The sequence below is a fragment of the Peromyscus leucopus genome, chromosome 2, assembly GCF_004664715.2.
Source record: "Peromyscus leucopus breed LL Stock chromosome 2, UCI_PerLeu_2.1, whole genome shotgun sequence".
Classification (NCBI taxonomy): domain Eukaryota; kingdom Metazoa; phylum Chordata; class Mammalia; order Rodentia; family Cricetidae; genus Peromyscus; species Peromyscus leucopus.
Genome location: NC_051064.1, coordinates 109,766,523 through 109,792,895, shown reverse-complemented (window position 1 = coordinate 109,792,895; position 26,373 = coordinate 109,766,523). Strand labels below are relative to the sequence as shown.

The window sequence follows — 26,373 nt, the reverse complement described above, 5'->3', positions numbered from 1 at the left end:
TAAACTCTATACTGTTGGGCTGGGACCCTTCCAGACCTGGGCACCCTGTTGATATGAGAGCCTCCCACCTCTCCCAGCCTGGAGAAGTCAGAGCATCTTTGAGATTTAGTCAGTGTAGTTAGTGAGCAGCCATTGCTGGGGCTTAGAAAAATCTCTGGAAAGCCCAGCTCTGATCTAAAATTCTGTCTCATTGCGTATTTGCTGCGTCCCTCTTCTTGTCTGGGAGGGCTTTATGTGGCTCCGAGGGCCTATGAAGCCCAGCAGGGTAGTCCGTGTTAATTGAAAAGGTAGGGAGGAGGTGGGGCGGGAGGGCTGCATCCCACCCTCAGCTTGCAGTTTCTCTTGCAGCCCTGGATTGGCCCTGAGCCCAGGCGCTGACTCGGCCGGCGCTACTAAGGATCTATGCAGAGCTAGTCCAAAGCTTACGTCTACCATGTTTCTGGGACCCCAGCACACTGACAGCAAGGGGATTCAGTGATAGGCTTTGGAGACTCAGGCCCTGTCCCCTGGGGTCACCTGGCCTGCAGGGGGGTACACAATGATCCTATGGTGGGTTGTGACAGGGCAGCCAGGGTTGAAGTGCCCCCAAGTGTCTGGGAACCTGTCACAGGAGGTCACGCCTGCCAGTCAGGTTTTCTAACTGACCTCCAAGACCCAGGATTGTACTTGTGGCCTCCTCGGAAGGCAAGCAAGACCGACCGCCACCTGCCTCCTGCCCAGACGTCCCCGAGCCTCTCCCGTTATGCCTCCCTGAGCGTGGCTTCCCGCCCTGCAGGTTTCTTACTACAACCAGGCCACCCCGGGCTTTCTCAACTATGTGACCACCAACGTGGCCGGCCTGTCCACGGAGTTCTACAATACTTTCAAGGCTTGTGAGAGTTTCCTGTTGGACAACCGGAATGACCTGGCCCCCAGCCTCCAGACCCTCTAGGCACCACCCCACCCTGCCCCAGGTCTCACACAGTGCGTGGAGCAAAAGCAGAGGCATTTATTCACCCTGACTCCCCAGGGAAGCCTTCCACTTTAGATGGTCCAGTCCTGCCGGGCGGTCAGTTCCTGCTCACATCTGCCAGCAAGTCTTCTCGGTACTCCTCGGGGATCCTGTAATAGACTCGGGTCCTGTCCATGGCCCTGGTCACCCACAAGCCAGCCCACACATCTGCATAGCTGTTCCCAGGCTTGCTGTGGTGTACCGTCAGAGTGACTTGAGGGGAGGCGGCCAGCAGCCTGGCCACAGTTTTGGCTGGGCTCCGGCCCAGTGGCCCGGCCTGCAGCTGGAAGGACACAGGTTGCCGGAGTCCCTGACACAGCTCCAGCATATCTGTGACCATCTGCTCCCGATAGCCACTGCCCAGTACCTCTTCAGGCCATCCTGGTGCCACAGTCACATGGGGGAACATTTCAGCCACAGCCGTAAGCAGCTCCCTGCCGGCCACATGGCCAGGGACCACAAAATGACCATGTGAGATTGTGGCCCCCACCCACACAGGCCAGGGCAGCTGGCCAAGGGTGGAGAGGTGTGCCAGCGTGGCCAGGGATGGCCGGAGAGCCGCAGGGTCCACTAGGTTCACATGGATGCCCCAGCGCCTGGGGTGAACAGCCAGCTGCTGCAGACAAGACTCCAGCGTCAGAACAGAACCGCCTGGGGCTCGCAGGACGGGCACAGGGGTCCCAGCTTCCGGTTCCTGCAGGCCAACATCCAGCAGGATCATGCCTTCTCTGTCTGGAAGAGGCAACAGTGTTTGGAGTACCTGTCATTATGGGATGTCAGTGTCACTTGGTAAAGGGGCAGTGGAGGTCACGGGGACAGACAAGGGGGAACTGGTGCCAGCCATCTGCCAGGCCCATCCCGGGCTCCAAATGCTGTGACCGGTGACTCTCGGGCAGACATGACAAATTGCCGGCTCAGTTCTTGGTCTTCTTAGGGACTCAGAGCTGGATCACCACCCACTCCAGTCCCAGTGTGGCTGGGGACTCAAGGCTGCTGCTGCTGGTCTAAGGCCAGGAGTTCCTGCTCTTGACATTATGCCTCCCACTCTGTACCCAGTGCGTGGCGTATCATGTTGCCATGGTAACAGAGAACCAAATTACCCACCCAAGCAAATGACGGGCCTGTGGGTTAGCCAGGAGCGCCAGGGCGGCAGGCGGACTCACCAGGGACGGTAATGGCTGCTGTTCTCCTGCTGCCGTTCACTTCTAGAACCAGCCACTCTACCGCTAGACCATCACCCCTGGGCGGCTGGAGAAGAGGGATCAGGCTGCCACCTGTGTAGTAGGTCCGCTTCCGGGTGATGTTCACTGTGGGACCCAAGATTGCCAAGGTGAAAGGACCACTCTCCATGGTTACGCCCTGGCTCTCCTGCATCCTAAACCCTGTAGCTGTCAGTTCCCTCTTGGATAGACTCAAAGTCATTGTCTCAAGGTCTGACAACCAGTCAACAGAGTTCACTGGGCCAGAAACCAAGTGGAGCTAGAGCTGGAGGACCCCAAAGCTGGTCTTCCCCGCTTCTCGGACATGGCTCCCTCAATAGAAGTGGCATCTGATGTGACCCCTTGGGATGGCTTAAGCGTAGATGCCCCTGGACTCAGGGTTTGCATGGTGGCATCTGGCTCATGAACTAGCGGGCACAGAAGAGGGCTGAGCCCTGAAACACCAGTGCCATCGAAGATGAGTGGTGCTGAGGAAAGAAGGGGCGGGGTTGGTTGACTAGGTTCCCATCAAGCTGTACTTCCGTAAATTCCATGTAGTTTTGGACCTCCATTTCCCTATCAACCAGAGACTCCTGCTTTGTGGCTAGTTGAAGCTCGGATAGCCTACTATCCCAGAAGACAAGTTCTCAGAACGGTTCCTGTCTCCTGTTCCACCCAGAACTCCCCCCTTCTAGACCTCCCTACCTCTGCTCCCATGCCCAGCCAAGGCTGCCCTGAGCAGAACCCAGCCTACACCTCCCCTTCTAGGTCCCCTTCCTACAGGCCAGCTGCTTGAACTGCGACAAGACAGGCTCAAAGAGGTCATAGTAGATTTGGTGGGTGGCACTGTTGTCCCGGATGAAGAGGAGATCGTCTACCGACACAGGGTCCGAAGCACCCTGCCACAGTGTCAGGCTGTACCTAGGACCAGAGAGCTGACTCAGTACCCCCCTGGGCCCAGAAAGACCCTCGGCTCTACTATGTTCAGAACTGAATGCCAGCTGAGCCCAGGAGTGGAACATCTGTCCTGCAGCTTCCCACTAGCCTCTTGAGTACCATCCCTTCCAGGGGATGACGGGAAGCAGGAGTTCAGGGGGTGGGAGGACGTGCGCACCCTTGGGGTGTCTATTCCTGAGTTACCCACCAATGGAACCAGTGAACTGTTTGTCACCAGAGGAATACAAGCCAGAGGCAGGGCACTGTAGGGGGTTATTTTGGCCACTGGGGCCAGGATAAGATGATCTTTAGGACCTCTCCTGCCATGTTCATCTTGGATCAGAGGCCAGGATAGGCTTGGAACCAGCAGAGGGGGCTTCACCTCTCAGATTGGCCCAGGAGCCAGCTGAAGTGGGGCCAGGCAGCCCGGGCCATGCAAGCCCGAACCGGGAAGGTGACCCTCTGGGGCAGCGCTCCCACCAACTCCTGCATGTTCTCCACCATGGCTTGGGTGTATGTGCTGTTCGGCAGCTGAGGCACGTAGAGAGTGGTAAAGCCAGGAGAAACGGTGACCTCTGGGTACTTCTCCTGGACAAGCGCCAGGAACCTGCAGAGAACAGAGAGATGCATCTTTGTAGACCTCTTCGGTCCCTCCTTGTAGGCTCTTGTCACAGGGATAGGGGGCCGTCAGGCCTGTTGAGTTTGTGCTTGGAGGTTGGCGACAGAGCTCTAAGGAACAGCAGTGGTTTGCACATGCTCCTGCTGGTACCACCACCCTGTGCAGTCAGGGAGGTCCAGGCTCACGTCCCTACTCTGCCTCTGGTGGTCACCTCAGCCTTTGATTCTCAAAGAGGCAGAGTCTTTGGACATCCCCCTGTGGACGGCAGGGGTTAAGTGAGACTTGTAAGGTGTGCAGATCTGCAAGCTCCCAGCGGCCTTCAAGTCTCCAAAGTTTCAGATTCCTATTTTTTTGTTGTTGTTGTTGTTTTTTTGAGACAGGGTTTCTCTGTGTAGCTTTGTGCCTTTCCTGGAACTTACTTGGTAGCCCAGGCTGGCCTTGAACTCACAGAGATCTGCCTGGCTCTGCCTCCCAAGTGCTGGGATTAAAGGCATGCGCCACCACCACCACCGCCTGGCCTAAATATTTTTTATATGGGCCAAGCATGATGGCATATGCCTATAATCTCAGCACTTGGGAGGCAGAGGCAGGAGGATCAGGACTTCCTTCATTTCCAGTTACATAGTGAGTGCAGGGCTAGCCTGGGCTATATGAAACTGTCTGAAAGCAATACATTGAAAAGAACTATTTGAATCTTGTTCTGATGCAGATTTTAGTAGGGAAGTAATGTCACCTACTGCCCAGTCTCCAGAGTACCCCGAGGAGAGAAGCCACATTTGTCTTGGGCCCTAGACTACATTTTAAAAGTTGTTTTCTTCAAATATATCTCATTTTGAGAACTACAGTAAATATTGGGTGGGTGGCTGGGTGGACAGAGGGAGAGGGGTCTGCAGACCACAAAACCGGGGGAGGGAAAGGCCTGTGGGAACCTTTGCTCTGCCATTTTGTAGACTTAGACAGGCCATTTAACCTCTCAAAGGCATTTCTATACTTACAAAATGAAGATGACTAGTTGCTACCTCATTCTCCTAAGAGTTCAGCTGTATTCTGCAAGTAGAGTGCTTGAAACAGTGCCTGGGGCACAATAAACATGCAGCAGCATGCTTCTGTCATTGCGGGTTTTCACATCTGAAAAATGGGGAGAAAATACTCCTCGCCGATCAGGGGCTGGATTTCCTAGAGGACTGTGGAGTTTCCTAGAGGACTGTGGAGGGAGCCATCTCTTAACAACCTGTAGCAGGCCAAGTCCTGTGCATGTCACTGGGGAGACAGAAAGGCCATGGCCGTCTGCTCCCTCAGAGTCCACAATGGAGCGGGGGGGGGGGGGGCCCCCGGCAGCGGGACACAAACATGTAGGGCAGCAGAAACAGTCCAGTGGAACCAGGGCCGAGGGGCCCAGGGGAAGTTCGTCAGGAACCTGGGGTGCTAGGGACGCTTCTGGAGGTGGCAGGAAAAGACTCATTAGAGAAAGGAAAACACACCAGGTATAGCAGAGAGGAGACGGGAGGGTTGGAAGTTCAAGGCCAGCCTGAGCTATATGCAGAGTTCAAGGTTGTTCAGGGCTACGTGAGAACTTGTCTCATCCTCTCCCCCACAAAAAAAGGTTAAAAAAAAAAAAAGAAAAGAAATAAAAAACCAAGTTGTTGCTGGGTGGTGGTGGCACACGCACTCGGGAGGCAGAGGCAGGGCGGATCTCTGTGAGTACGAGGGCAGCCTGGGCTACAGAGTGAGTTCCAGGACAGGCTCCAAAGCTACACAGAGAAACCCTGTCTTGAAAAACAAAACGACAACAAAAACAACAACAACAAAAAAAACAAGTTATTGTGGCCCATAACTGTAACCCTGGTACCAGGAGCCCCACAAGTATGAGGCAGCCTGGCCTATATAATGGGTTCCAGGCCAGCAAAGACTACATAGAAGGACCGTGTCTTAAAAACACACAAAGGAGCAGGCATCCAAGACCAGAGGGAACAGTGTATGCGCATGCTCGGAGGTGGCTGGTGAGATGGTTCAGCAGGTAAAGGTGCTTGCCACCAAGACGGATGACCTGAGTTCAAGCCCCAGAACCCATGTGGTGAAGAGAAAACCAACTCTTGAAAGTCATTCTCTGACATCCAGATGTGCACTGTGGCTTCCACACAGGCACAAACACACACACCACAGAGGAAAAGGCTCAGAGCTGAGGTCTCATGGTGGGGCTGACAAAAGTCCCCCCTGGTTCCCCTCTCATGCTCACTGCTGGCAGAAGAGGGCTGGGCCCAGCTGGCCAGAGGGCGAACACTCACTGTGTAGCGTTGATCTCAACCGAGATAGGCACATTGGGGCCCCTCAGGATGTCAGCATTGATCCACACCGGTCTCCGAATCCTGCCAGCCTCAGTCAGCTGCCGGAGGAGGTCCAGGGAGGGGCCCACAGCCTTGAGGCTCTTGAAGTCCAGTTTGATACCTGCAGGAAAGGGCAAGGGCTGGGGAACCAGAAGTCGACTTGCTGGGTAGAAAGAGCTGGTGAGGGTGGGGAGGTCTTGGGAGAGAATGGGAAGATGGGGGGCAGATGATGGTGGGGTGCGGGAATAGTTTTCAGACAGGGAGAGCCAACACTTGAGAAGAAGGGGTCCCCTCTCCATCCCAGGTAGACAGAAGCAAAAGCCAGCCGAAGGCCTGGGCTGTTTCGGGGTGACTCGGGCATGAAAAGGGGCTTCAGTTCCTAGACAGAGCAGAGTCTGAGGCCTGAACCCCAACAGCCTGTGGGGAGTCCACTAGGCCTCCAGGAAGAGACATTTGAGTGGAGAGGTTAACTAGATTGAAAAGACTGCCCATCTTATCTGTGGAGACGAGAGACGAGACTTCCAAGTTAAGAGATGTTGAAAGCCAAGCCAGGACAAGAGGAGCCATGGAGAGTGGAAGAAGAGAAGCCACAGGTGTGTGTGGCAGTTAGAGGAGGCTGTCTGAGGAAGGCAGTCCCTGGGAGAAATGATGTGGTTGTGACTGGAGATAGAGTCGGCAGGTGCAGCTGCCGAGAGCATGGGGGTGGGTGAGGGAGATGAGGGGGATGGGGGAGATGAGGGGGATGGGGGAGATGAGGGGGTGGGTGGGTGAGGGAGATGAGGGGGATGAGGGGATGAGGAGATGGGGGAGATGAGGGAGATGAGGGGGATGGGGGGAATGGGGGGGATGAGGAGGATGAGGGGGATGAAGGGGATGAGGAGATGAGGGGGATGGGGATGAGAGATGAGGGGGATGAGGGAGATGAGGGGGATGAGGGAGATGAGGGGGATGGGGAGATGAGGGGGATGAGGGGGATGGGGGAGATGAGGGGGATGAGGGAGATGAAGGGGATGAGGGAGATGAGGGAGATGGGGAGATGAGGGAGATGAGGGGGATGGGGGAGATGAGGGAGATGAGGGGGATGAGGGAGATGAGGGAGATGAGGAAGGTGGGGGAGATGGGGGAGATGAGGGGGATGAGGGGGATGAGGGAGATGGGAGAGATGAGGGGGATGGGGGAGATGAGGGGGATGAGGGGGATGGGGAGATGAGGGGGATGGGGAGATGGGGGAGATGAGGGAGATGAGGGAGATGAGGGGAATGAGGGAGATGAGGGGGATGAAGGGGATGGGGGAGATGAAGGGGATGGGGAGATGAGGGGGATGGGGGAGATGAGGGGGATGAAGGGGATGAGGGGGATGAGGGAGATGAGATGAGGGGGATGGGGGAGATGAGGGGATGGGGGAGATGAGGGGGATGGGGGAGATGGGGAGATGAGGGAGATGAGGGAGATGAGGGGGATGAGGGAGATGGGGGAGATGAGGGGGATGGGGGAGGTGAGGGAGATGAGGGGGATGAGGGGGATGAGGGAGATGAGATGAGGGGGATGGGGAGATGAGGGGGATGGGGGAGATGAGGGGGATGGGGGAGATGGGGAGATGAGGGGGATGAGGGAGATGAGGGGGATGAGGGGGATGGGGGAGATGGGGGAGATGAGGGGGATGGGGGAGGTGAGGGAGATGAGGGGGATGAGGGGGATGAGGGAGATGAGGGGCATGAGGGGGGATGAGGGAGATGAGGGAGATGAGGAGATGAGGGGGATGGGGAGGTGAGGGAGATGAGGGGATGGGGGAGGTGAGGGGGATGGGGAGATGAGGGAGATGAGTGAGGTGAGGGGGATGAGGGGGATGAGGGAGATGAAGGGGATGAGGGAGATGAGGGGGATGAGGGGAGATGAGGGGATGAGGGAGATGAGGGGATGGGGGAGATGAGGGGGATGAGGGAGATGAGTGAGGTGAGGGGGATGAGGGGGATGAGGGAGATGAGGGGGATGGGGGAGATGAGGGGGATGAGGGAGATGAGTGAGGTGACGGGGATGAGGGGGATGAGGGGGATGGGGGAGATGAGGGAGATGAGGGGGATGAGGGGGATGGGGGAGGATGAGAGGGATGAGGGGCATGAGGTGGGGTGAGGGGATTAGGAAGAAGGTAGTGTTAGCGGGAGACCTAGATACGGACTGGAAAGGGGAGTTGCGGGGAGAGTTTGGCTTTGAACACATCACATCCAGTTCTGGGGGCCCATGGGGACACCATGACCCTGTCTGGCCCTTTGCACTTTACTCTGCATTTTCATGCCCCTGTCTCACCGTGGGCTCTGGAGAGAACACGTGAGCTGTACTTCCTCTTGTCCACCTCACTTAGCTCCCCCTGAGCCTGAGTGATGGAGTCTGGGAAGTGAGCAGCTCAGGGTGGGCTGGACTCACCTCACCCAAGAGGGCTTCCTACTTTAGGGCAGGGGGCTGGGGAGCCAGTAGGGCTGGGCAAGGGATGCCTTACCCTTCTGAGACGAGGCCAGTACAGCTTCCAGCCACTGCTGCAGGGTATTGTCACTGTAGATGGCTGGAGGGTGGGCCATAATGGGCACCCCAGTCTCATTGACTGTAGTGAACCCTTCTACAGTGACATCCGCCTCCAAGACCATGACATCACCTGTTTTTAAGAGGGAGAACTCAATCAGTACTTTAAAAATGCTTACCTAGCATCTCTCTCTCTCTACCTATCTATAATCTATCATCTATCTATCTCTCTGTCTCTTTATCTATCTGTCCAACCATCCATCCATCACTCCATCCATCCATCCATCCATCCATCCATCCATCCATCCATCCATCCATCCATCCACCTATCATGTGTTTGCTCATGTACCGTGGCTTATGTGTAGTGATCAGATGACGACTTGCAGGAATCAGATCTTCATCAACCATGTGGGTCCTGAGGATCACACTCAGGTCACCAGACTTGGTGGCAAGTGCCTTTACCTGCTGAGCCATACAAAGGCCTCTCAATCAGCACTTTTTTAAAAAATATAAATCGCTGGCTGGCCTGGAATTCTTGTTATGCAGACCAAACTGGCCTCAAATTCACATAGATCTGCCTGCCTCTGCCTCCTGCGTACTGGGATTAAAGGTGAGGTACCGCCACACCTGACCGAGATTCTCATCTCTCAGGTGCCCCCCAGTTAGGCCACTCTTCCATCCTGGAGCATTGGCTGAAACCATCTCTTCCTAAGGGACACCGCCCCCACCCCTGCCCCCACCGAGTCTTCCCTCCATGACAGTGGAGCTGGCTAACACCTGAAGCACTGGAGAGATGACCAGGGAATGATGAAAGCGAGCAAATCAAAGACAGAAAGAGAGACAGGGAGAGACTCTGCTGGTCTGGTGTGATCCCAGTATGAGGGACTGTGAGACAGGTCTTGCTGTGAGCTTAAGGCCAGTTGGGGACACATAGTAAGTTCAAGGTCAGCCTGGGCCAAGTCCTGAGATCTTATATAAAAACAAACACACATACACAACAAATTCAAGACCAACCACCCAGGCCCAGGGAAGTGAGATAGCTCATCTACTATCCCTGAGAATTTAAAAAACGCATGTTTTTATTTTCTGTGTTCAAGTGACTGCCTACATGTATGTACGTACGTGTGCCACCTCTGTGCCTGGTGCCAATAGAAGAGACAAGAGGGCATCAGGTCCCCTGGAACTGGAGTTACAGAGAGTTGTGAGCTGCCATGTGGGTGCTGGGAACTGAACCTGGGCCTCTGCAAAAGCAGCAAGCGTTTTTGAGCATGGAGCCTTTTCTCCAGCCCTCCCTCGTGCCTGAGAATTCTATCAGGTTTCTTTAAAGTCCAGGTGCTGGCTTTTTGGGAGGGAGAATGAAGTCAAACGCAGGCTGTTGCTGGAACTGTTTTTGTCGGTTTGTTTTTGGGGACAGAGTCTTAACTCTGTTGCCCCAGGTAGCCTGAAATGTATAGTCCAGGCTGACCTCAAACTCAGGAGCAGTCCCCTGCCTCTACTTCTCAAGTTCTGGGACTCTAGATATGTGCCAGAGTGCCCAGCATTTTACTTGAGCTTTTGAGACAGTTTTGTTTTGTGGCCCCGCTAGCGTGGAACTTGGATCTCCTGCCTCAGCCTCCCAGTGAGGACCACAGGAGCCGGAATTTCACTTCAGTCCACCCTATCCTTGCACTGTAGCCTGGGCTTTGAAGTTGGGACTCTTGTCCTTATTGGTGAGAAGGTGCAAATTCCCAAGCCTCAGAACACCAGCTGTGACCTCAGAACCCATTGTGAGCCCTGATGGCCTATGGATGTTATGAAATGAATTTTATTTTTGTAACTCGAACAGTTTTTTTTTTAAGGTATGTGTGGTAGTTTGAATGTAATTGGCCCCCATAAGCTCACAGGGAGTGGCACTATTAGGGGTGTGGCTTTGTTAGAGTAGTGTGGCCTTGTTGGAGGAAGTGTGTCACTGTGGGGGTGGGCTTTGAGGTCTCCTATGCTCAAGCTACACCCAGTGACAGAGTTCACTTCCTGTTGCCTGTGGATCAAGATGTGGAACTCAGCTCCTCCAGCACCAGGTCTACCTGCTTGCCGCCATGTCCTGCCATGATGATAATGGACTAAACCTCTGAAACTGTAAGCCATACCAATGAAATGTTTTCCTTTATAAGAGTTGCCGTGGTTATGGTGTCTCTTCACAGCAATAAAAACCCTAAGTAAGACAGTACGTGTTTTTCATGTATGTATGTATGTATGTATGTATGTATGTATGTATGTGTCATGTATGTGCCTAATGCCCCCAGAGGCCAGAGGGCATTAGATCCCCTGGAACTGGAGTAACATACAATTATGAACCACCTTGTGAGTGTTGGGGACGAAACCCAGGTCTCCTCTGCAAGAATAGCAAGTGTTCTTAACCTCTGAGACATCTCCCCAGCTTCTGCTAAGCTCTTTCTTAACTTTTGGCTACTTGGACATACAGTGGGTAGAGTCCATGGGGTTTGGGGCATAGAGAATCTAGGCCCTAGCAGGGTACCTGGCTGACACTGGTGTGGCAGAAACTAGGTATGGTGGCACACATCAGAAATCCCAGCACTTGGAACCTGGACATAGTAGGGTTAAGAGTTCGAGGCTAAGCCGGGTGGTGGTGGCGCACACCTTTAATCCCAGCACTTGGGAGGCAGAGCCAGGCGGATCTCTGTGAGTTCGAGGCCAGCCTGGTCTACAGAGATCTAGGACAGCATCCAAAGCTGCACAGAGAAACCCTGTCTCGAAAAACCAAAAAAAAAAAAAAAAAAAAAAAAAAAAAAGAGTTCAAGGCTAGCCTAAGTTACACAGAGAGTCCATATTACAAGGGGTGAGCTGGGGGTGACTCACTGAGAGAGTGCCTAGAGTATGCATAAGGCCTTGGGATTAACCTCCAACACCACCAAAAATAAAAAGCCAGGCATGCTTTCTGTCTGTCATCCTAGCAGGGACCCTGCCCATTGCTCCTTAAATGGGATGGAGATTTCCATAAATAGATGGAAATTGTGCTCTCAACCTGACTGGCCTCCTTGAGGTGGTCACTTGCACATCCTGTCTTCCTGCAAAGTCCTCTCCCTTAATACTGAAAGTGGTGGACATTCCAGAAGCTGGACCAGGGGGCTGACTTGCTTGGGGTGAGGGATCAAGGAAGTGAGGAGGAGTTTGGAGATCCTCAGGAATGGGAGGTGCTCCCCAGAGGGCAGGGAGCACGTGGTTGCCAAGTCCTCCACTCACCCACCAGGTGGGCATGGTGGCTGAGTGTGCAGACCCTGAATCCACACACTGGCAAGCTGTGTGACACAGGCCAGGTTACCCGACCTCTCTGTGCTCATTCCCTCGTCTGTTGAGAATTAACTAATAACGCACCCCAGGTTAGGCATTCACTAAGCGTTAATTATTATTTGCCCTTACCTGGGGTGACCCAGGACCATTTTCTGTACTTCTGCTGTTTCAACACAATTACTAATAATGACTTGTTTGCAATCAAGCATGCCCCAGTTTGGTTGACAAATGGCTCACTATCCACCCACATTTACCCAGGAGGGGAAGTCACTTGCCTGGAATCACAGCAGCATTCCCCCATTCCACCTCCAAGGGTCTCTTGTAGCCCAGGATAGTCTGGAACTTGCTCTATGGCCAAGGATGACCCTGAAGTCTTAACCATCCCTTGCCGCTGACCCCCGCCCCCAGTGCTGAGATGACAGGTGTGCCCCATCAGGCCTGGCCAGAATCATGGCTAGTAAATGCCAAGGTAAAATTTGAATTTTTTTGGCTGCCTCCATAGCACTCCGGCTTTTGCTATCTACCTGGGCACTCAGTCTAGACTATCCTAACTCTGCCAGCTCCCTCAGAGGCCTGCTCTGGGGTCTCTCAGCAAGGAAACTGGGCCCCTCTCTGCCAAGGGTGAGTCTTTGTGTTCCCTGCCAGCCCCCCCCCCCCCATGACTCCTCACTCTGCCAGGCTGCCCTGGGTGGAGCTAGGTGGCAGGTCCTTTTGGCATCCCCTCAGGCCTTATCTTCTCTCTTTCTCTGACCTGGATCCCTTGTCAGGGCAGAGGGCTTCCTGTTTGATTAAGGTGTGTGTGTGTGTGTGTGTGTGTGTGTGTGTGTGTGTGGTGGGACTCACCCTTCTATAGTGAGAAATTCTCAGTACTTAGAGATTAAGGGAAAATTCCTTAATTGGTACGCAGTTGTAGGGCTCTAGCTGTTACTTAAATAGGTCTAGGCTGGGTCAGAAATATCTTATAGCTTGGATAGTGATGGGTACCGGCATCATCTTGTCTGTGTGACCATTGACCATCTCAGAGTCATCCCCATCCCAAAGGAGATTTTTCCTGGAGCTAAGCAGATTTCCCACAAGCTAAGCTTTGCAGGCTCCCTAGTTAGGAAAGTTTCCTCGTTAGCAACAGGTCCTCCTGTCTGTACTCTTTTCCAGACAAAGAAGAAGGGCCTAGCAGGTAGACAGAAGCAGAAGCCAGTAGCTCAGTGTTTAGCAATGTTGTCTCAGATCGGAGACAGTTTCTCATTCCTGTGTCGCCCGGCGTCTTCTGAGGGAGCTTGAGAAGCATGGTTGATGTCAAAGCTCACCATCTCCTTTTCTCTTTCACTCCCAGTCAGCAAGGCCCCGATGTTGGAAGACACAGCTGAAGTAGCGATGAGTCCCTCCTGGCCTGGCCTCTCCTCACTGGCCATTTAGGCCTTCAGCCAACCAGTTCTTCCCAGGCTACATGTCGGGCCCGCTGTATGGTGAGCAAAAGCCATAGCCTGATGGCCAGGCCTCCTCTGCTTCCAACCTATGAGTGACCCTGGATGAGACTTCAAGATGCTCATCTGAAATCAGGTTATCTCCCTCTTTCTCTCCCCATCCGGTTTCTTTCTGACAAGGTTTTGAAATGTAGCCTGTGCCAACCTGGAACTAGTGATCCTCCTGCCTCAGCTTCCTGAGGTCTGGGGTTACAGGTCAGCAGGAGATTTTTCTTGACTGGTGGTTCTCACAGTGAAGTCCTAAACAACAGTGTGGCCTGGGAGCTCTCAGGGGACCTGCTGAATGGGGACCTTGGGGACCTGTGTCTTCTGAAGCAAACTTAAGCCAGGACTACACAACTACACACACACACACACACACACACACACACACACACACACCCTGCCACCGTCCTCCACGGCTTGGAGTTTATGAGCTTCTCAACAACCCCCAAAGAGAATATTTCCCCATTGACCCAAACCAGGGACCCAGATCACAGGCTTAGGGCCTGATGTATGTTGGCCTCACTCCTCGGTGACTCAGTTACCTAATTTCTCTGAACTTCAGTTTTTCTGCTATGAATGGTGCCCACAAGCAGGTTGCCTGGGTTCCGGGGACCTCCATGCAGTGTGAGGGGAGTGTGTACCTGTCACTGACAGGGCGCCATGATTGTTTCGCACTTGGACTGTAAGGCGCTGCTTACGTCTTCACAGCCTGTTTCAGGAGCACTGTCGAGTTTGTGTCTGGCTTTTTAGTCCTGGAGGTCGAAGGCCTCCTTAGCAGGGACCATCAGCCCTTGATAGGTTGAGGGAGGGTTGTTGGAGTGAGTACAGTATAGTGATGAGCCTGGAATTAGCACCTGGTCTAAATCCAGGGCTCAGAGCTCACTGGCTGCTCAACCTGAGTGGTCTCAGCCCTTCAGTCCTGTTCCCTCAGGGGGACTGTGGCAGGCATATGAGATAGCCACCATAGAGTCACCATGACCATGGTGTCACCTGCCCTCTGACCCCCGGACCCCAAGCAGGATGGCTAGACTTACTGTTCAGAGCGGCCTCCATCTCTTTCTTGCTGTTGGCTGCGTGGTACCAGGTAACCAGCAGGCCATCCCGGTAACTGATATGGCCTGTGCTTAGCATGTAGTCAAGCATGTCGGCATCCGGGCGACAAACATCTTGCTCACAGCCTGGAACCAATGCCAAGGGGTTGTTATCATCATCTCTGGCTCAGCCCAGCATGCTTAGCTATAATTCTAACTCCATGAACCTAGCATTCTATCCAGTAGACAGACAGCAGGACCCACAGTCCCTGGTCCAGTAAGACACATTGAGCCTAGCCTGGTGGTACATGCCTCTAATCCTAGCAGTTGAGAGGCCACGGCAGGAGGATTGGCACCACCAGTATGAGCCCAGCCCGGACTACATGGTAAGTTCCAAGTCAGTTGGGCCATAGAGTAAAAATCTTTTTTAAGAGAAACACCCAGGCATGGTGGTACACACCTTTAATCCCAGGGCTCAGTAGGCAGAGAGAGAAGCAGGCAAATCTCTGTGAGTTCAAAGCCAGTCTGTTCTACATATATGGAGTTCCAAAATAACCAGGGCTACATAGTAAGACGACAGACACACACACACACCACCATGTGCTTGGCTCAAAAATTTTTATTTATTTACTTCAATTTTTTTTTTTTTTTTTTTGGTTTTTTGAGACAGGGTTTCTCTGTGTAGTTTTGGTGCCTCACTGGATCTCACTCTGTAGACCAGGCTGGCCTTGAACTCACAGAGATCCCCCTGGCTCTGCCTCCTGAGTGCTAGGATTAAAGGCGTGCGCCACCACCGCCCGGCCTCTTTTTTTTTTTTTTTTTTTTTTGAGACAGGGTTTCTCGGTGTAACCCTAGCTACACAGTCCTGGAACTCTCTCTGTAGACCCGGCTCTCCTAGAATGCAGAGATCCATCTGCTTCTGCCTGTTGAGTGCTGGGATTAAGGGTGCTGGCCGCCACCACCACCCAGCAGCTTAAAAATATTTAAATAAAATTTACAAAAATTAAAATAAAAATCTTTTTCAAATAAATAGAATAGGGGCTGGGGATGTGGCTCGGTGGATGCTTGCCCGCAGTGTGAGGCTCTGGCCTTACCACCTAGCCAGCACATAAACTAGCCCTAGGGGCACATACCTGCCATCCCATCACTAGGGTGGTGGAGGCAGGGGAAACAGAAGTTCAAGGCTGTCCTTGGCTACATAGTGAGCTGGGGACCAGTCTGGGTTACATGAGTCCTTGTCTCAAGAATCAGACAAAGCCGGGCGGTGGTGGCGCACGCCTTTAATCCCAGCACTCGGGAGGCAGAGCCAGGCGGATCTCTGTGAGTTCGAGGCCAGCCTGGTCTCCAAAGCAAGTTCCAGGAAAGGAGCAAAGCTACACAGAGAAACCCTGTCTTGAAAAACCAAAAAAAAAAAAAAAAAAACAAAAACAAACAAACAAAAAAGGTCTGTCGAGATGGTTCAGCAGGTAAGGACAACTGCCTTCAAGCCTGAGGACCTGAGTTTAATCACTGAACCCCACATGGTAGAAGAAGGACGCTGACTCCCACAAACTGTCCTTTATCACACACACACACACACACACACACACACACACACCCAAACCAAACAAAAAAATGTAAAAAAACAAAACCCAGCCAGAAGACAGGAAACTGTGTGGGTTCTTGGGCCACGAGGCCATCATGTTGGCTTTGGGTCATTAGGAAAGGGGGAGCTAGACGAGGAGGAGGCATTTAGGAGGTACCTGGAGGGATGGGTATATAGATAATTCTGGACTGAAAGAGAAGTGAAGACTTAGCCATAGGAAGCGATGTTTGCACAAAGGAATGGGTGTTGCCTGGTCCTCATGAAAGAAGGAACACTTGATCTCCAGCGGAGGAGCTGGGTCTGCGCCGGGAAAGGGACCAAGGGAGCTGATTAGAGAGAGCATGCTGGCTGCAAAGAGGAGCGGCTGCTGAGAGCCCACCGGAGACAGCCCCTGCAAGAGTCTGAGCAAGAGCCTTGAGGTTGGGAGGGCGGTGCTAGGGAGGGGTGGAGGAGAGGGTGGGAAGCAGAGCCTCGGAATCGGGAAAAGCATAGGTTTGAGGGGGGCTGTTTCTGGGTGCCTAGAGAGTCTTTATCGAGGAGAGATTGCAAGGACCAGCAGGTGTGTAGGGAGAGTGGGAAGACTGCTTAGAGTGCTCACAGAGTCTCCAAGAAGGGATGTCCCCCCAAAAGCCCAGGAGGAAGGTCTTGGCTGAAGACAGATTTGGTGATCAGAGGAAAGTCAATAGCACCTTCTGCTAATGGAGGCTCGGTAGGACTGAAGTGTCAGAGAGCTGGATGGAGCTGGTGTATAGACAGGGCTTAGTGGGGTAAGGGGTGAGAAATGGCAGGAGTAGCGGGGGGCTGCAGGAAAGATGAGCTCCTACCTGGTTGGGTGCCCCGATGCAGGGTGAGGCCCAGGATCATTGAAAGGGCCAACACTAGGGTCACGCTGATACTGCCAGCAAGGATCCACTTGGCCTGGCCGTTGGAGCACCACCTCTTACAGGACATGTTGACCCTCACTGGAGAGAGTTCCCTTTCAGGCACAGCTCTGCAGCTGAGATCTGGTGGGAGGCAGGAGCCTGCCTGCAGAAGTACCTAGTACCTAGTCCTCAGGTCTGGCCACTCCTGCAGCCTGGGCGGAGAGAGCTCAGAAACCCTGCCCTCCTTCTAGCCCTCATCCTCTTCCCCTCACCCCTGCTGATCTTAGCAGGCTAAGCAGAAAATCCTGCCACCCCCGAAATGACCTTTGAGCACAGCAAGAAGCAGTGGAGGACTGGAGGGAGTCGGGACCCCTGATGCGGGAGTAGGAGGTTAGGGATCTATTCTGGTTGCTCTGGGTTTCCTGCCTTGATTTACCCCTGTGTGGAAGGAGGCAGCTGAACTGGGCCATCTCTTTACTCGTTTCAATCTAGATCTTCCTGTCCTCCTCCAGGGACAAGGACAGATTAGATCTGCCCTAGGGACATGAATTTCCTTCTATCTGAGATGGTGGCTGATAGAGAGGGCTGGGATGGGACTTGATAGTCTTGGTATGTGAACCTGGGTGAGTACAGGCCACCTCTGGGGCAGCCGGTCCACAGGCAGGGCTGAGTCGCCTGCTCAGGCGAAGAGAGAGGGTTCTGGGGGCAACAGTGTGAAAAAACTTAGGGGCTGCCCCTATTTCACAGGCCAGGGAACTTCGAGGGATCAGAGCCAGCTGTGAGAAGTGTGCAGAGGGACAGCAGCTGAGAGGTGAGGGGACAGCAGAGTGACTAGGTGACAGTGAGCGGCTAAATGACGGGCCTGCTTTTAGGCATTCCTCGGCAATGACAATGAACGAAATGTAGTTTTTGCTTTTCCAAGGAGTTTATTTCTTGTCACGAGACCCCCGCCAAATGGTTCCTGTGCCCCCCATGTCACACAGGACTGTCCCAAGTCACATTTCTGCCACCTGTAAGCACCTGCTGCCTCTTCTTCACCCCAAGCAACAATGGGAAGGGCATTATTTTAGGATTGTATTTAATACCTGGCTGAACAAATCTCAGTGGAAAGCTCCAAAGCTCTGCTTTTAAAAACATTGAAAAGTTTTTTGGTTTTGTTTTTGTTTTGGGTAGGCAAGCTGGCTCAGTGGGTGAAGGTGCTTGCCACCAAGCCTCATGACCTGAGTTCCATCCTCAGGACCCGTACGGTGGAAGGAGAGAACCAATTCCTGCAAGTTGTCCTCTGACTTCTACACGTACCCCCACTCACCACAAAATAAATGTAATTAAAAAATGAAAGTATTTAAATCTATTTTGTGTGTATGTACTGTGTTTGCCAGTGCCCAGGCATTTGTGTGTGTGTAGACATGTGTGGAGGCCAGAGATCGACGTTAGGTGTCATGTACTTCATTATCTTAATTCTTTTTTTTATTATTTTCTGTGTAAGGGTGTGTGAATGTGAGTGCAGGTACCTGAGGAGGCCAGAGGCACCCGGATCCCCCTGGGACCGGAGTTGAAGCTCCATAGGATGGTGGTGAGCCACCCTATGTGGATGCTGGAAACTGAATTTGGTTCCTTGCAGTAACAGAACGCTCTTTTTTTTTTTTTTTTTTTTTTTTTTTTGATTTTTCGAGACAGGGTTTCTCTGTGTAGCTTTGCACCTTTCCTGGAGGTCACTTGGTAGCCCAGGCTGGCCTCGAACTCACAGAGATCTGCCTGGCTCTGCCTCCCAAGTGCTGGGATTAAAGGCGTGTGCCATCACACCCAGAAGTAAGGGATATTTATTGATGCCAACTGCAAAACAAACGAAATGCCTTACTGCATTGATTTGAAGGGGAGGAATCTCTAACTGGAGATACAGCCTTACTGTGTGGTGAATGTCTGCGAGGCCGCTATGCGCTAGATTGGGTAGGATACATAGTCAGGTTGCCTCGGACCTAGCGGCAGGATGCTGTTGTCTTACCCTACCTGGGGTCTCCCATGTTTGACAGTCACAGCAGAGGACCAACCATCTGCTGTACTAGGTAGGGATGGGAAGGAAGATGTGGTTAATCTCACAGTGACAGCATCTGCAGCCTGTGAGCAAGGACACACCCCCACCCCCACCCCCCTACCCCCGCCCCTTTGTGGTTCTTAGGATTGGACCTGGGGCCTCACACAGGTTAGGCGAACTCTCTACTGTAATACTCTGAGCTCTTTTTTTTCTTGGTTTTTCGAGACAGGGTTTCTCTGAGTAGTTTTGGTGCTTGTCCTCGATCTCACTCTGTAGACCAGGCTGGCCTCGAACTCACACATATCTGCCAAGCTCTGCCTCCCAAGTGCTGGGATTAAAGGCATGCACCACCACCACTACCTGGCCTGAGCTCTTTTTTCTTTTCTTTTCTTTTTTTTTTTTTTTTTTTTTTTTTCGAGACAGGGTTTCTCTGTGTAGCTTGGCGCCTTTCCTGGAACTCACTTGGTAGCCCAGGCTGGCTTGGAACTCACAGAGATCCGCCTGGCTCTGCCTCCCGAGTGCTGGGATTAAAGGCATGCACCACCACCGCCTGGCAGCTCTTTTTTTTTTTTAAACCTTGTTTTGAGGCAGGATCTCACAAAATTGCTAAGGCGGCCTTGAATTTCCTGTATGTAGTCCATTCAACTTTGTGGTCCCCCTGTCTCTGCCTCCCGAGCAGCTGGGACTGCAAGTGTGTGCCACCAGACCCACTCCTCTCCTTTGAGACGGGAATACACTTTACAGCTCATGCCGGCCTTGAACTCATGACCTTCCTCGCTCTACCTCTTGAGTATTGGGATTACAGGTGTGTGCCATGGCTAAGGAAGGACTTTATTATTTTATGTGCATGGGTGTTTTGCCTGCATCTGTGTCTGTACGCTATGCGTGTGACTGGTGCCCAAGGAGTCCAGAAATGGGCATCTGTTTCCCTGGAATTGGAATTGCAGATGGTTATGAGGGACCGTTTGGGTGCTGGGAATCAAACCTGGGTCCTCTGAAAGAGTTCCCAGCACAGTGAACCATCTCTCCAGTCCCAGGAAGGACTTTTCTAGGCAGAAGAAAACCTAGTCATGTTTCTACGCTGTAGGGAAGGAGGCGGGAGAAGAGGGATTCTGGCCGACACCAGCCCCTGAAGGAAGGAGCAGGGACTGGGTGTGGGTAAGAGCAGGAAAGACAAAGGGCTGGAGTCAGGGCAGGAAGAGTGAGTCCGAGGCAGGCAGGAAAGCATTCATGAGCCTGTGAGATTGCTCTGCTGGTAATGGCACCCGCCGAGAGAGCCTATCATCTGAGAATGATCCCTGGGACCCGCATGGTGGGAGGAGAGAATGGCTGTAGCAAGTCTGACCATCACATGCTCGAGTCCACACAGTACACACACATGCGCACACAGAGTAAATGAATGTTTACAAAAAAAAACTATTATTCACTGACAGGCGCTGAGGATGCCGAGGACACACAAGACCGGCTGATGGGGCCGATTCTATGACAGTACATCTCTGAACAAGGTCTTACATCTGAGAACATCAAGATTTATTGACCTGCATGTGCATCACACACCAGAAGATGGCATCAGAATAGTTGTGAGCTGCTGTGTGAGTGCTGGGAATTGAACTCAGGACCTCTGGAAGAGCAGCCAGTGCGCTTAACCTCTGAGCCACCTCTCCAGCTCCCTCACTCTCATTTTGTAAATGATACCTTCCAAGAGTTTCGTCCCTGTAATCCTAATCATTTTAAGTTATTGCTCATCATTAAAGTGGTGTTCTTGGAAGCCGGGCAGCAGTGTTATACATCTTTAATTTCAGTGCTCGGAGACAGAGGCAGGAGGATCTCTGTGAGTCCAGGCCAGCCAGGACTGTTACACAGAGAAACCCTGTCCTGAAAAGCAAAACAAACCAGTCAGAAAAAAAAAAAAAAAGTGCTCTTGGAAGAGATAGCCGAGTTTTCTTTACCACAGTGAGCATCTGGGGGCTGTCCTCCACCCCACCCTGCTCCACATTCTTATCAGTCCCTGGATGAAGCAGGGTGGAGCAGGGAAAAGATCAAGGCCTGGAGTTCATTTGTGCCTTGGCTTTTGACCGTTCTCTTCCTGGATTGCCTGGCTTCAGAGCAATTGTAAGATAAACAGGAGGTATAAGGTCACAGGAGCCGGGTGGTGGTGGAGCATGCCTTTCATCCCAGCATTTGGGAGGCAGAGGCAGGTGGATCTCTGTGAGTTCAAGGCCAGCCTGGTCTATAGAGTGAGATCCAGGAAAGGCTCAAAACTACACAGAGAAACCCTGTCTCGAAAAACTAAAAAAAAAAAAGGTCACAGGAGCTGTGCTGGGATGCTTTGAAGAAGACTCGCTGAGACTCAGCCTTTATTTGGTCCAAGTCCTGTCTAAGTGATGTTGGGGTCTGAAGACACATCCCTTATTCTAAAGATTCCTGGGCAGGACCAGGAACCTTATTGGCTGGGGGACTTCCGGATCATGGTGACCTCACAAAGACTGTAAGCCCAGCCTGGGCTGGGGGGAGCCCAGGTAAGTTGAAGGGTGATTTTGGGGAAAGTACCAAGGGTAGAGTCAGCCTCCACAGCCTCCACAAGGCAATCCCTACCTTGACCCCAACCCCTGTTAGGTAAAAGTCTCCTGGTCTGGCTATAATTCCACAGTTGTTAGCACATACCTTTGGATTAAAGTTGACTTTTCTGTTGCCATGTGGATGCCCCAGGCTCACAGAAAGTTTAGCTAGCTGTCTTGAGAGTGGAGAACAGGGGGGGGGTGAGGGGGAAGTGAGAAGACCCAGAGAGAATGTCACAGATCGAGACAGGGGCAGGGGGAACACATGTAGAGGACCTGGAGTTAGAGCGCCTCCTTTTCTCACCCAGGGAAGGATGGTGTATTGAGGGACATTTGTGGAAGGCTGAGTGTGGCAGAGGAACTGGGATGAAACTCAGGAAGGCGCTTTTTCCACTTCGGGAATCCTGGATCTCTGTGGTGCTGTGGGGGAAGATGTGGGTTGAGAGGCCTCCTCTGCCCCTTGCTGGGGACTTTACAAAAACCACTTTAGTTCCCTGAACACTCTCAATGTGCTAGCAAATGAGGGCAGTAATGTTTGTTTTTGTTTTTGTTTTTGTTTTTCGAGACAGAGTTTCTTTGTGTAGCTTTGCGCCTTTCCTGGATCTCACTCTGTAGTCCAGGTTGGCCTCGAACTCACAAAGATCGACCTGCCTCTGCCTCCCGAGTGCTGGGATTAAAGGCGTGCGCCACCACTGCCCGGCTGAGGGCAGTAATATGTATCTTGAAGAGCTGTCATTCATTCATTCACTCATTCATTCACCTAGCTGAATGCTTTCCGATGCAGTTACTGTGCTGTGTTCTGGGAAAACAGAAGTAATAAACAGACACCTAGTTCATTTCCTGGTGTGGAGACATATGAGAAAACAGAAATCCACCGACAGAGGGATGGATCGCAGGAAGAGGATTCCTTAACAGCATTTGGGATCTCAGGAAGATTTCCTGGCAAGGGAGACTTCAAAGCTGGTCTGAAATGTGACTGTTAGGCATGAGCCAAATGAAGGGCTTGAAGGCGAAGTGGGTAGCCGGGGAACGTTCACAGGAAGGGGAAAGACTTTGAAAAACTCTGTAGCAAGGGAGAACTCCAACACATCTGAGGCGCCAGAGAAGCTGAGACTGGTTGAAAAGTGGGTTCAAGGCCAGGGCAGGAGATGGATGTGGCTGGAGAGGTGGAGGGAGTTACCTGTGGCCTGAGAGCCCTGCTAAAAGAAACCCAGAGACCAGTGTGCATACCCCTGACTGTCGGTCATTCAAATTGCTGCTCATCCATAGGTAATACTCTCTGGCTGCTAGCAAGATGTTTTTTGTTTTTGTTTTTAATGATGGTAGGGCATGCCTCCAGTCCCAGCCCTCAGTTGCTCAGGCAGGAGGATCACGGTTTAAGGTCAGTCTAGGCTACATAGCAGTTTTAAAGGCAGCCTGGGTTGCATAGTGAAACCCTATTAAAAAACAAACCCCAAACCGAACAACCTAACACAAATAACAATGAAACAACCACACTCTTATGGTTGTTGCTCTTAGTGATTTGACATGGACATTTTTAGGCTTACCCCAGGTCAGCTTACTTTTTCTGAATCTATAGGCTTGGATCTTTTATTAATTTGGGATGTTTTCAGCTATTATTACTTTGAATGTTTTTCAACACCCTTTCTTCTTCTGAACTCCAAGCGTAGAATACTAGATACTTTGTTCTTGTCTCCAAGAGTCTGCTCTTTTGTCCTGTTGCTCATATTAAGTGCATTTCTATTTTAATTTTTTATAGATTTATTTATTTACTGTTTATTGAGACAAAGTCTCACTATGTAGGCCAGGCTGGCCCAAATTTTTATTTTTTTTCTTCTTGAGGTATGCAATCCAGACAGGGCTGGAATGTACTATGCCTCAGAGGGAGACATCTGGTCCCTCTGCTTTCCCATTCCCCAGGGCTGGATATGGGCCTGGATGACCATGCATAGACAGATTCAGCAGATTTTAGCGATTTGTCCTTGGGGTCAGGACTCTGCCTCTGTCTCTACTACAGAGTCCATCAGACAAGCTTTTCAAAATTCAGTTACTGGGGGAGAAGAGGAAATGGGAGTCATTGCTTAGAGAATGTGTTTCCATGACACCGGAAGAACACATCCTAAGGAGATGCATGACATATTTTCTATTTATTTATTATTTCTATCTATCTATCTATCTATCTATCTATCTATCTATCTATCTATCTATCTATCTATCTATTTTTGTTTGAGATAGAGTCATACTCTCTATCATAGGCTAGCCTGGAACTCATTACATAGCCCAGGCTGTTCTCAGACTCCCAGTACTTCTCTTAATTCAACCTCCCAAGTATAGATGTGAGTCACCATGCCTGATTTTGTTGTTTGCAACAAGGTCTTCCTCAGTAGCCCAAGATGGCCTCGAACTTGTGACCTGTTCTCAGCCTCCTGAGCATTGAGATCTCAATGCTTTCCTACCACACCTAGGTCTAAGAGGCCAGCTCTTACATTAAATTTTGTTTGTTTGTTTTTGTTTAGACAAGGTCTCCCTATGTAGCCCAGCCTATCTTGGGACTCCCTGGGTATTCCAGGCTGGCTTTGGACTCCTGGAGATCATCCCGCCTCAGTTTACTAGTTGTGGGACTCTAGGTGTGTCCTAACATACTGAGCTGTTTGTTAAATGTTCTTACACACACAGGAGCACACTCATATAGAGATCATCGAGACAGGGACATTCCCTGTTTAGCACTTTGGCTGCGATGATGATAGTCCACATGTATGCGTATGCCCAAAGATGGACACTAAACACAGGCACTGTGCTTGTTTTTGTAAAGCAAGGGCTTGTGTAACCCAGGCTGGCTTTGAAGTCTGATCTCCCCGCCTCTCCGAAGGGCTGGGATTACAGATGTGGGACAGTCTCTGCTCCTCTTTTTGTTAAAAATTAATTTAAAAAATATTTCATGCAACTGAGTGTTTTGCCTGAATTATTTGTACAATGTGTGCATGCAGTGTCTGTAGAGGCCAGAAGAGGGCATCAGATCACCTGGAACCGGAGTTACAGATGGTTGTGAGCCACCATGTGGGTGCTGAGAATTGAACCCGGGTTCTTTGGAAGAGCGGCCCTTAGTCTCTTAACTGCTGAGCTGGAGTCCCTGCCTCTTTTTTTTTTTTTTTTTTGAGACAGGGCCTCTCTATGTAGCCCACAACCAGGCTGGCCTAAAACTCACTGAGATCTCCAGGCTCTGCTTCCCAAATGCCAGTATTAAAGGCCTGGGCCGTCACACCTTGCTGCCCTCATTCCACCAATGAGCAATACCCACATGGTGGAGGGCAAGCCATGAGTTGCCTTCACACTTTCAGGACTCTGAAGACTTGACCACCTGCAGCAGGATGGAGGAGGGCAGGGAGCAGGAATGTGTCAGGGAGAGTCGATCTGTCCTGTCCATCTGTCCGGTGGAAAAGGAAGGGAAAGGCCGGCTTGAGACTGTCTGCCAGGCACAGGACTTACTGTCACTGCCTTCCAGGCCATGCTAGTTTGTATTACTCCAGGTCAAAAATGCTCCCTTTGATAACTGTGTGTGTGTGTGTGTGTGTGTGTGTGTGTGTGTGTGTGTGTGTGTGTGTGTGCATGTGCATGCACCTGTGTATATGACATAGAAACAGATCAAGAGCAAATGCAGGTGGGCACAAACTTAAGACCAGGGCTTTGCCAAGGAACTCAGAATCAAGGTGCCCCAACTTTATCAACCCCTTTCAACAGGTAAAATAGTTTTTGGGAGGCAATGGTAAGGCTACTCTTCCTGCTTTGCAGGCACCAGGTGTTAGGAGTGCATGTGGCTTCCCCTGGGTACCATGGTACTGACTGCCCTCTGCCACAGCCTCTAGCAAAAAGCAGGAGAAAGGTAACATGGGAAAGCCTTCTGCAGGCCTCACACTTCCTGCCAGACGCCATAAGGACAATGTCTCTATAGGACAGGGAGCCGGTGGGGAAAAGTCTCTTGTCCACGGTCATTCACTCATACCAGTAAGATGAGCTGACCTATGAACTTGGGTCGACATGACTTCAAGTGCATGGTCCTTCCAAAGCCAAGCCATACAGATGCGGGTCGGTGGAATGAACAAATGATTTAGGGAACCAGTCCATGAGTGAATAAGAAATGAATGGACAAGGAAGTGAGCTAGCGAAAGAACGGATGAGCAAAACAGTAAGAAGGTAAACCGAGAACGCAACCGTTACTGAGCGCCTCCTGGGCTCGGGTGCCATGCCAGAAGTCAGGAATCAGCAATGAGCCAGGCAGAGGCAGTTTCGGAGGTATTGAGTTTCTTGCCTCGTAGGGAAGCCAGAGGAGTGTACCAGGAAAAGGGAAGCCCGCAAGATGCTCTGAGAGCTGACGGGGGCCCTCACCTGTTTAGGGAACCTACAAAGGCGCAGCTTTAAGTGATAGCTGGGGTAGGGAAATGGAAGAGAGGCACCCAGCCCGTGGAAGGCCCAGACCTGCAAAGGTGGTTGGGAGGGGTTAGGGAGGGCTGCACAAGGAGATGCGGAAGAGGCCTTTGGGTTCTGCTGACAACTGGCGGCTGTTCTAAGGACAACAGGAAGCCATAGACGAGTTTAGCCAGAGGGTAGGTGGCAGGCACAGAGATGGTCTGGGTCTCTCTTGCCCTGACTTTGACTTCCTTTGTGTATCTTCCCAGGGGCCCACTCCTGCTTAAGAACAACATGCTGGCAGGTAAGCTGCTCTTTTATAGATCCTGTAGGAGGAGGGTGGCTCGGGGATAGGGCCAGGAGGTGGGGGATTGGGGAATTCACCCACAGTTAGATTGCTGGGCAAGTAGGTTCCATCTCAGTAACTGTTGCGTGCTCCCTTGCCAGGCTGCAGGGTGCTGTGCCGAGGGACCTTTTGGGACTCTGGGCTGTGACCACATGCAGAGTAGTTCTAATGACTTAGGGGTCTGTCCCAAGATCCAGGGACCCTTGTTGGTGAACTG

General features: G+C 51.8%; 3 protein-coding genes across 6 annotated transcripts in view; 2 read left to right on the top strand and 1 right to left on the bottom strand.

Annotated features, from left to right (window-relative positions):
• The window catches only part of Acot11 (acyl-CoA thioesterase 11), a 49,758-nt gene extending 48,001 nt beyond the window's left edge, over positions 1-1,757 (top strand). For both annotated transcript variants that reach the window (XM_028888105.2, XM_028888095.2), the window contains exon 16: positions 776-1,757. In XM_028888105.2, coding sequence (XP_028743938.1) covers positions 776-931 — 156 coding nt within the window. In that variant the 3' untranslated portion in view covers positions 932-1,757. The remainder of the gene's footprint in view (positions 1-775) is intronic.
• On the bottom strand, positions 969-16,982 carry Fam151a (family with sequence similarity 151 member A). The gene is made up of 8 exons (XM_028890045.2): positions 16,778-16,982; positions 14,372-14,515; positions 8,564-8,716; positions 6,031-6,190; positions 3,509-3,733; positions 2,972-3,111; positions 2,155-2,298; positions 969-1,723 (listed from the first exon to the last, which is right to left on the bottom strand). Exons 1-8 carry the CDS (start codon positions 16,902-16,904, stop codon positions 1,050-1,052), a joined length of 1,767 nt encoding a protein of 588 aa, XP_028745878.2. The 5' UTR covers positions 16,905-16,982; the 3' UTR covers positions 969-1,049.
• Positions 16,983-21,301: 4,319 nt separating this feature from the next.
• Mroh7 (maestro heat like repeat family member 7) overlaps positions 21,302-26,373 on the top strand; it is a 49,380-nt gene continuing 44,308 nt past the window's right edge. For 2 of the 3 annotated variants that reach the window (XM_028888083.2, XM_037202771.1), the window contains exons 1-2: positions 21,302-21,367; positions 26,080-26,114. Coding sequence is in view for 1 of the 3 variants with exons in the window: in XM_037202772.1 (XP_037058667.1) it covers positions 26,105-26,114 (10 nt within the window). In the remaining 2 variants the exon portion in view is untranslated. The remainder of the gene's footprint in view (positions 21,368-26,079; positions 26,115-26,373) is intronic. The other variant, XM_037202772.1, reaches the window with a different exon arrangement.

Excerpts from the sequence above, each read along its gene's own strand:
- Fam151a (XM_028890045.2), bottom strand. The coding sequence starts at position 16,904 with ATGTCCTGTAAGAGGTGGTGCTCCAACGGCCAGGCCAAGTGGATCCTT. Across the intron at positions 3,112-3,508 it reads CTCCTGGGCCAATCTGAGAG|GTACAGCCTGACACTGTGGC; the intron begins GTGAAGCCCCCT and ends CTCTGGTCCTAG. Across the intron at positions 1,724-2,154 it reads AGCAGCCATTACCGTCCCTG|ACAGAGAAGGCATGATCCTG; the intron begins GTGAGTCCGCCT and ends TGCCTCTTCCAG.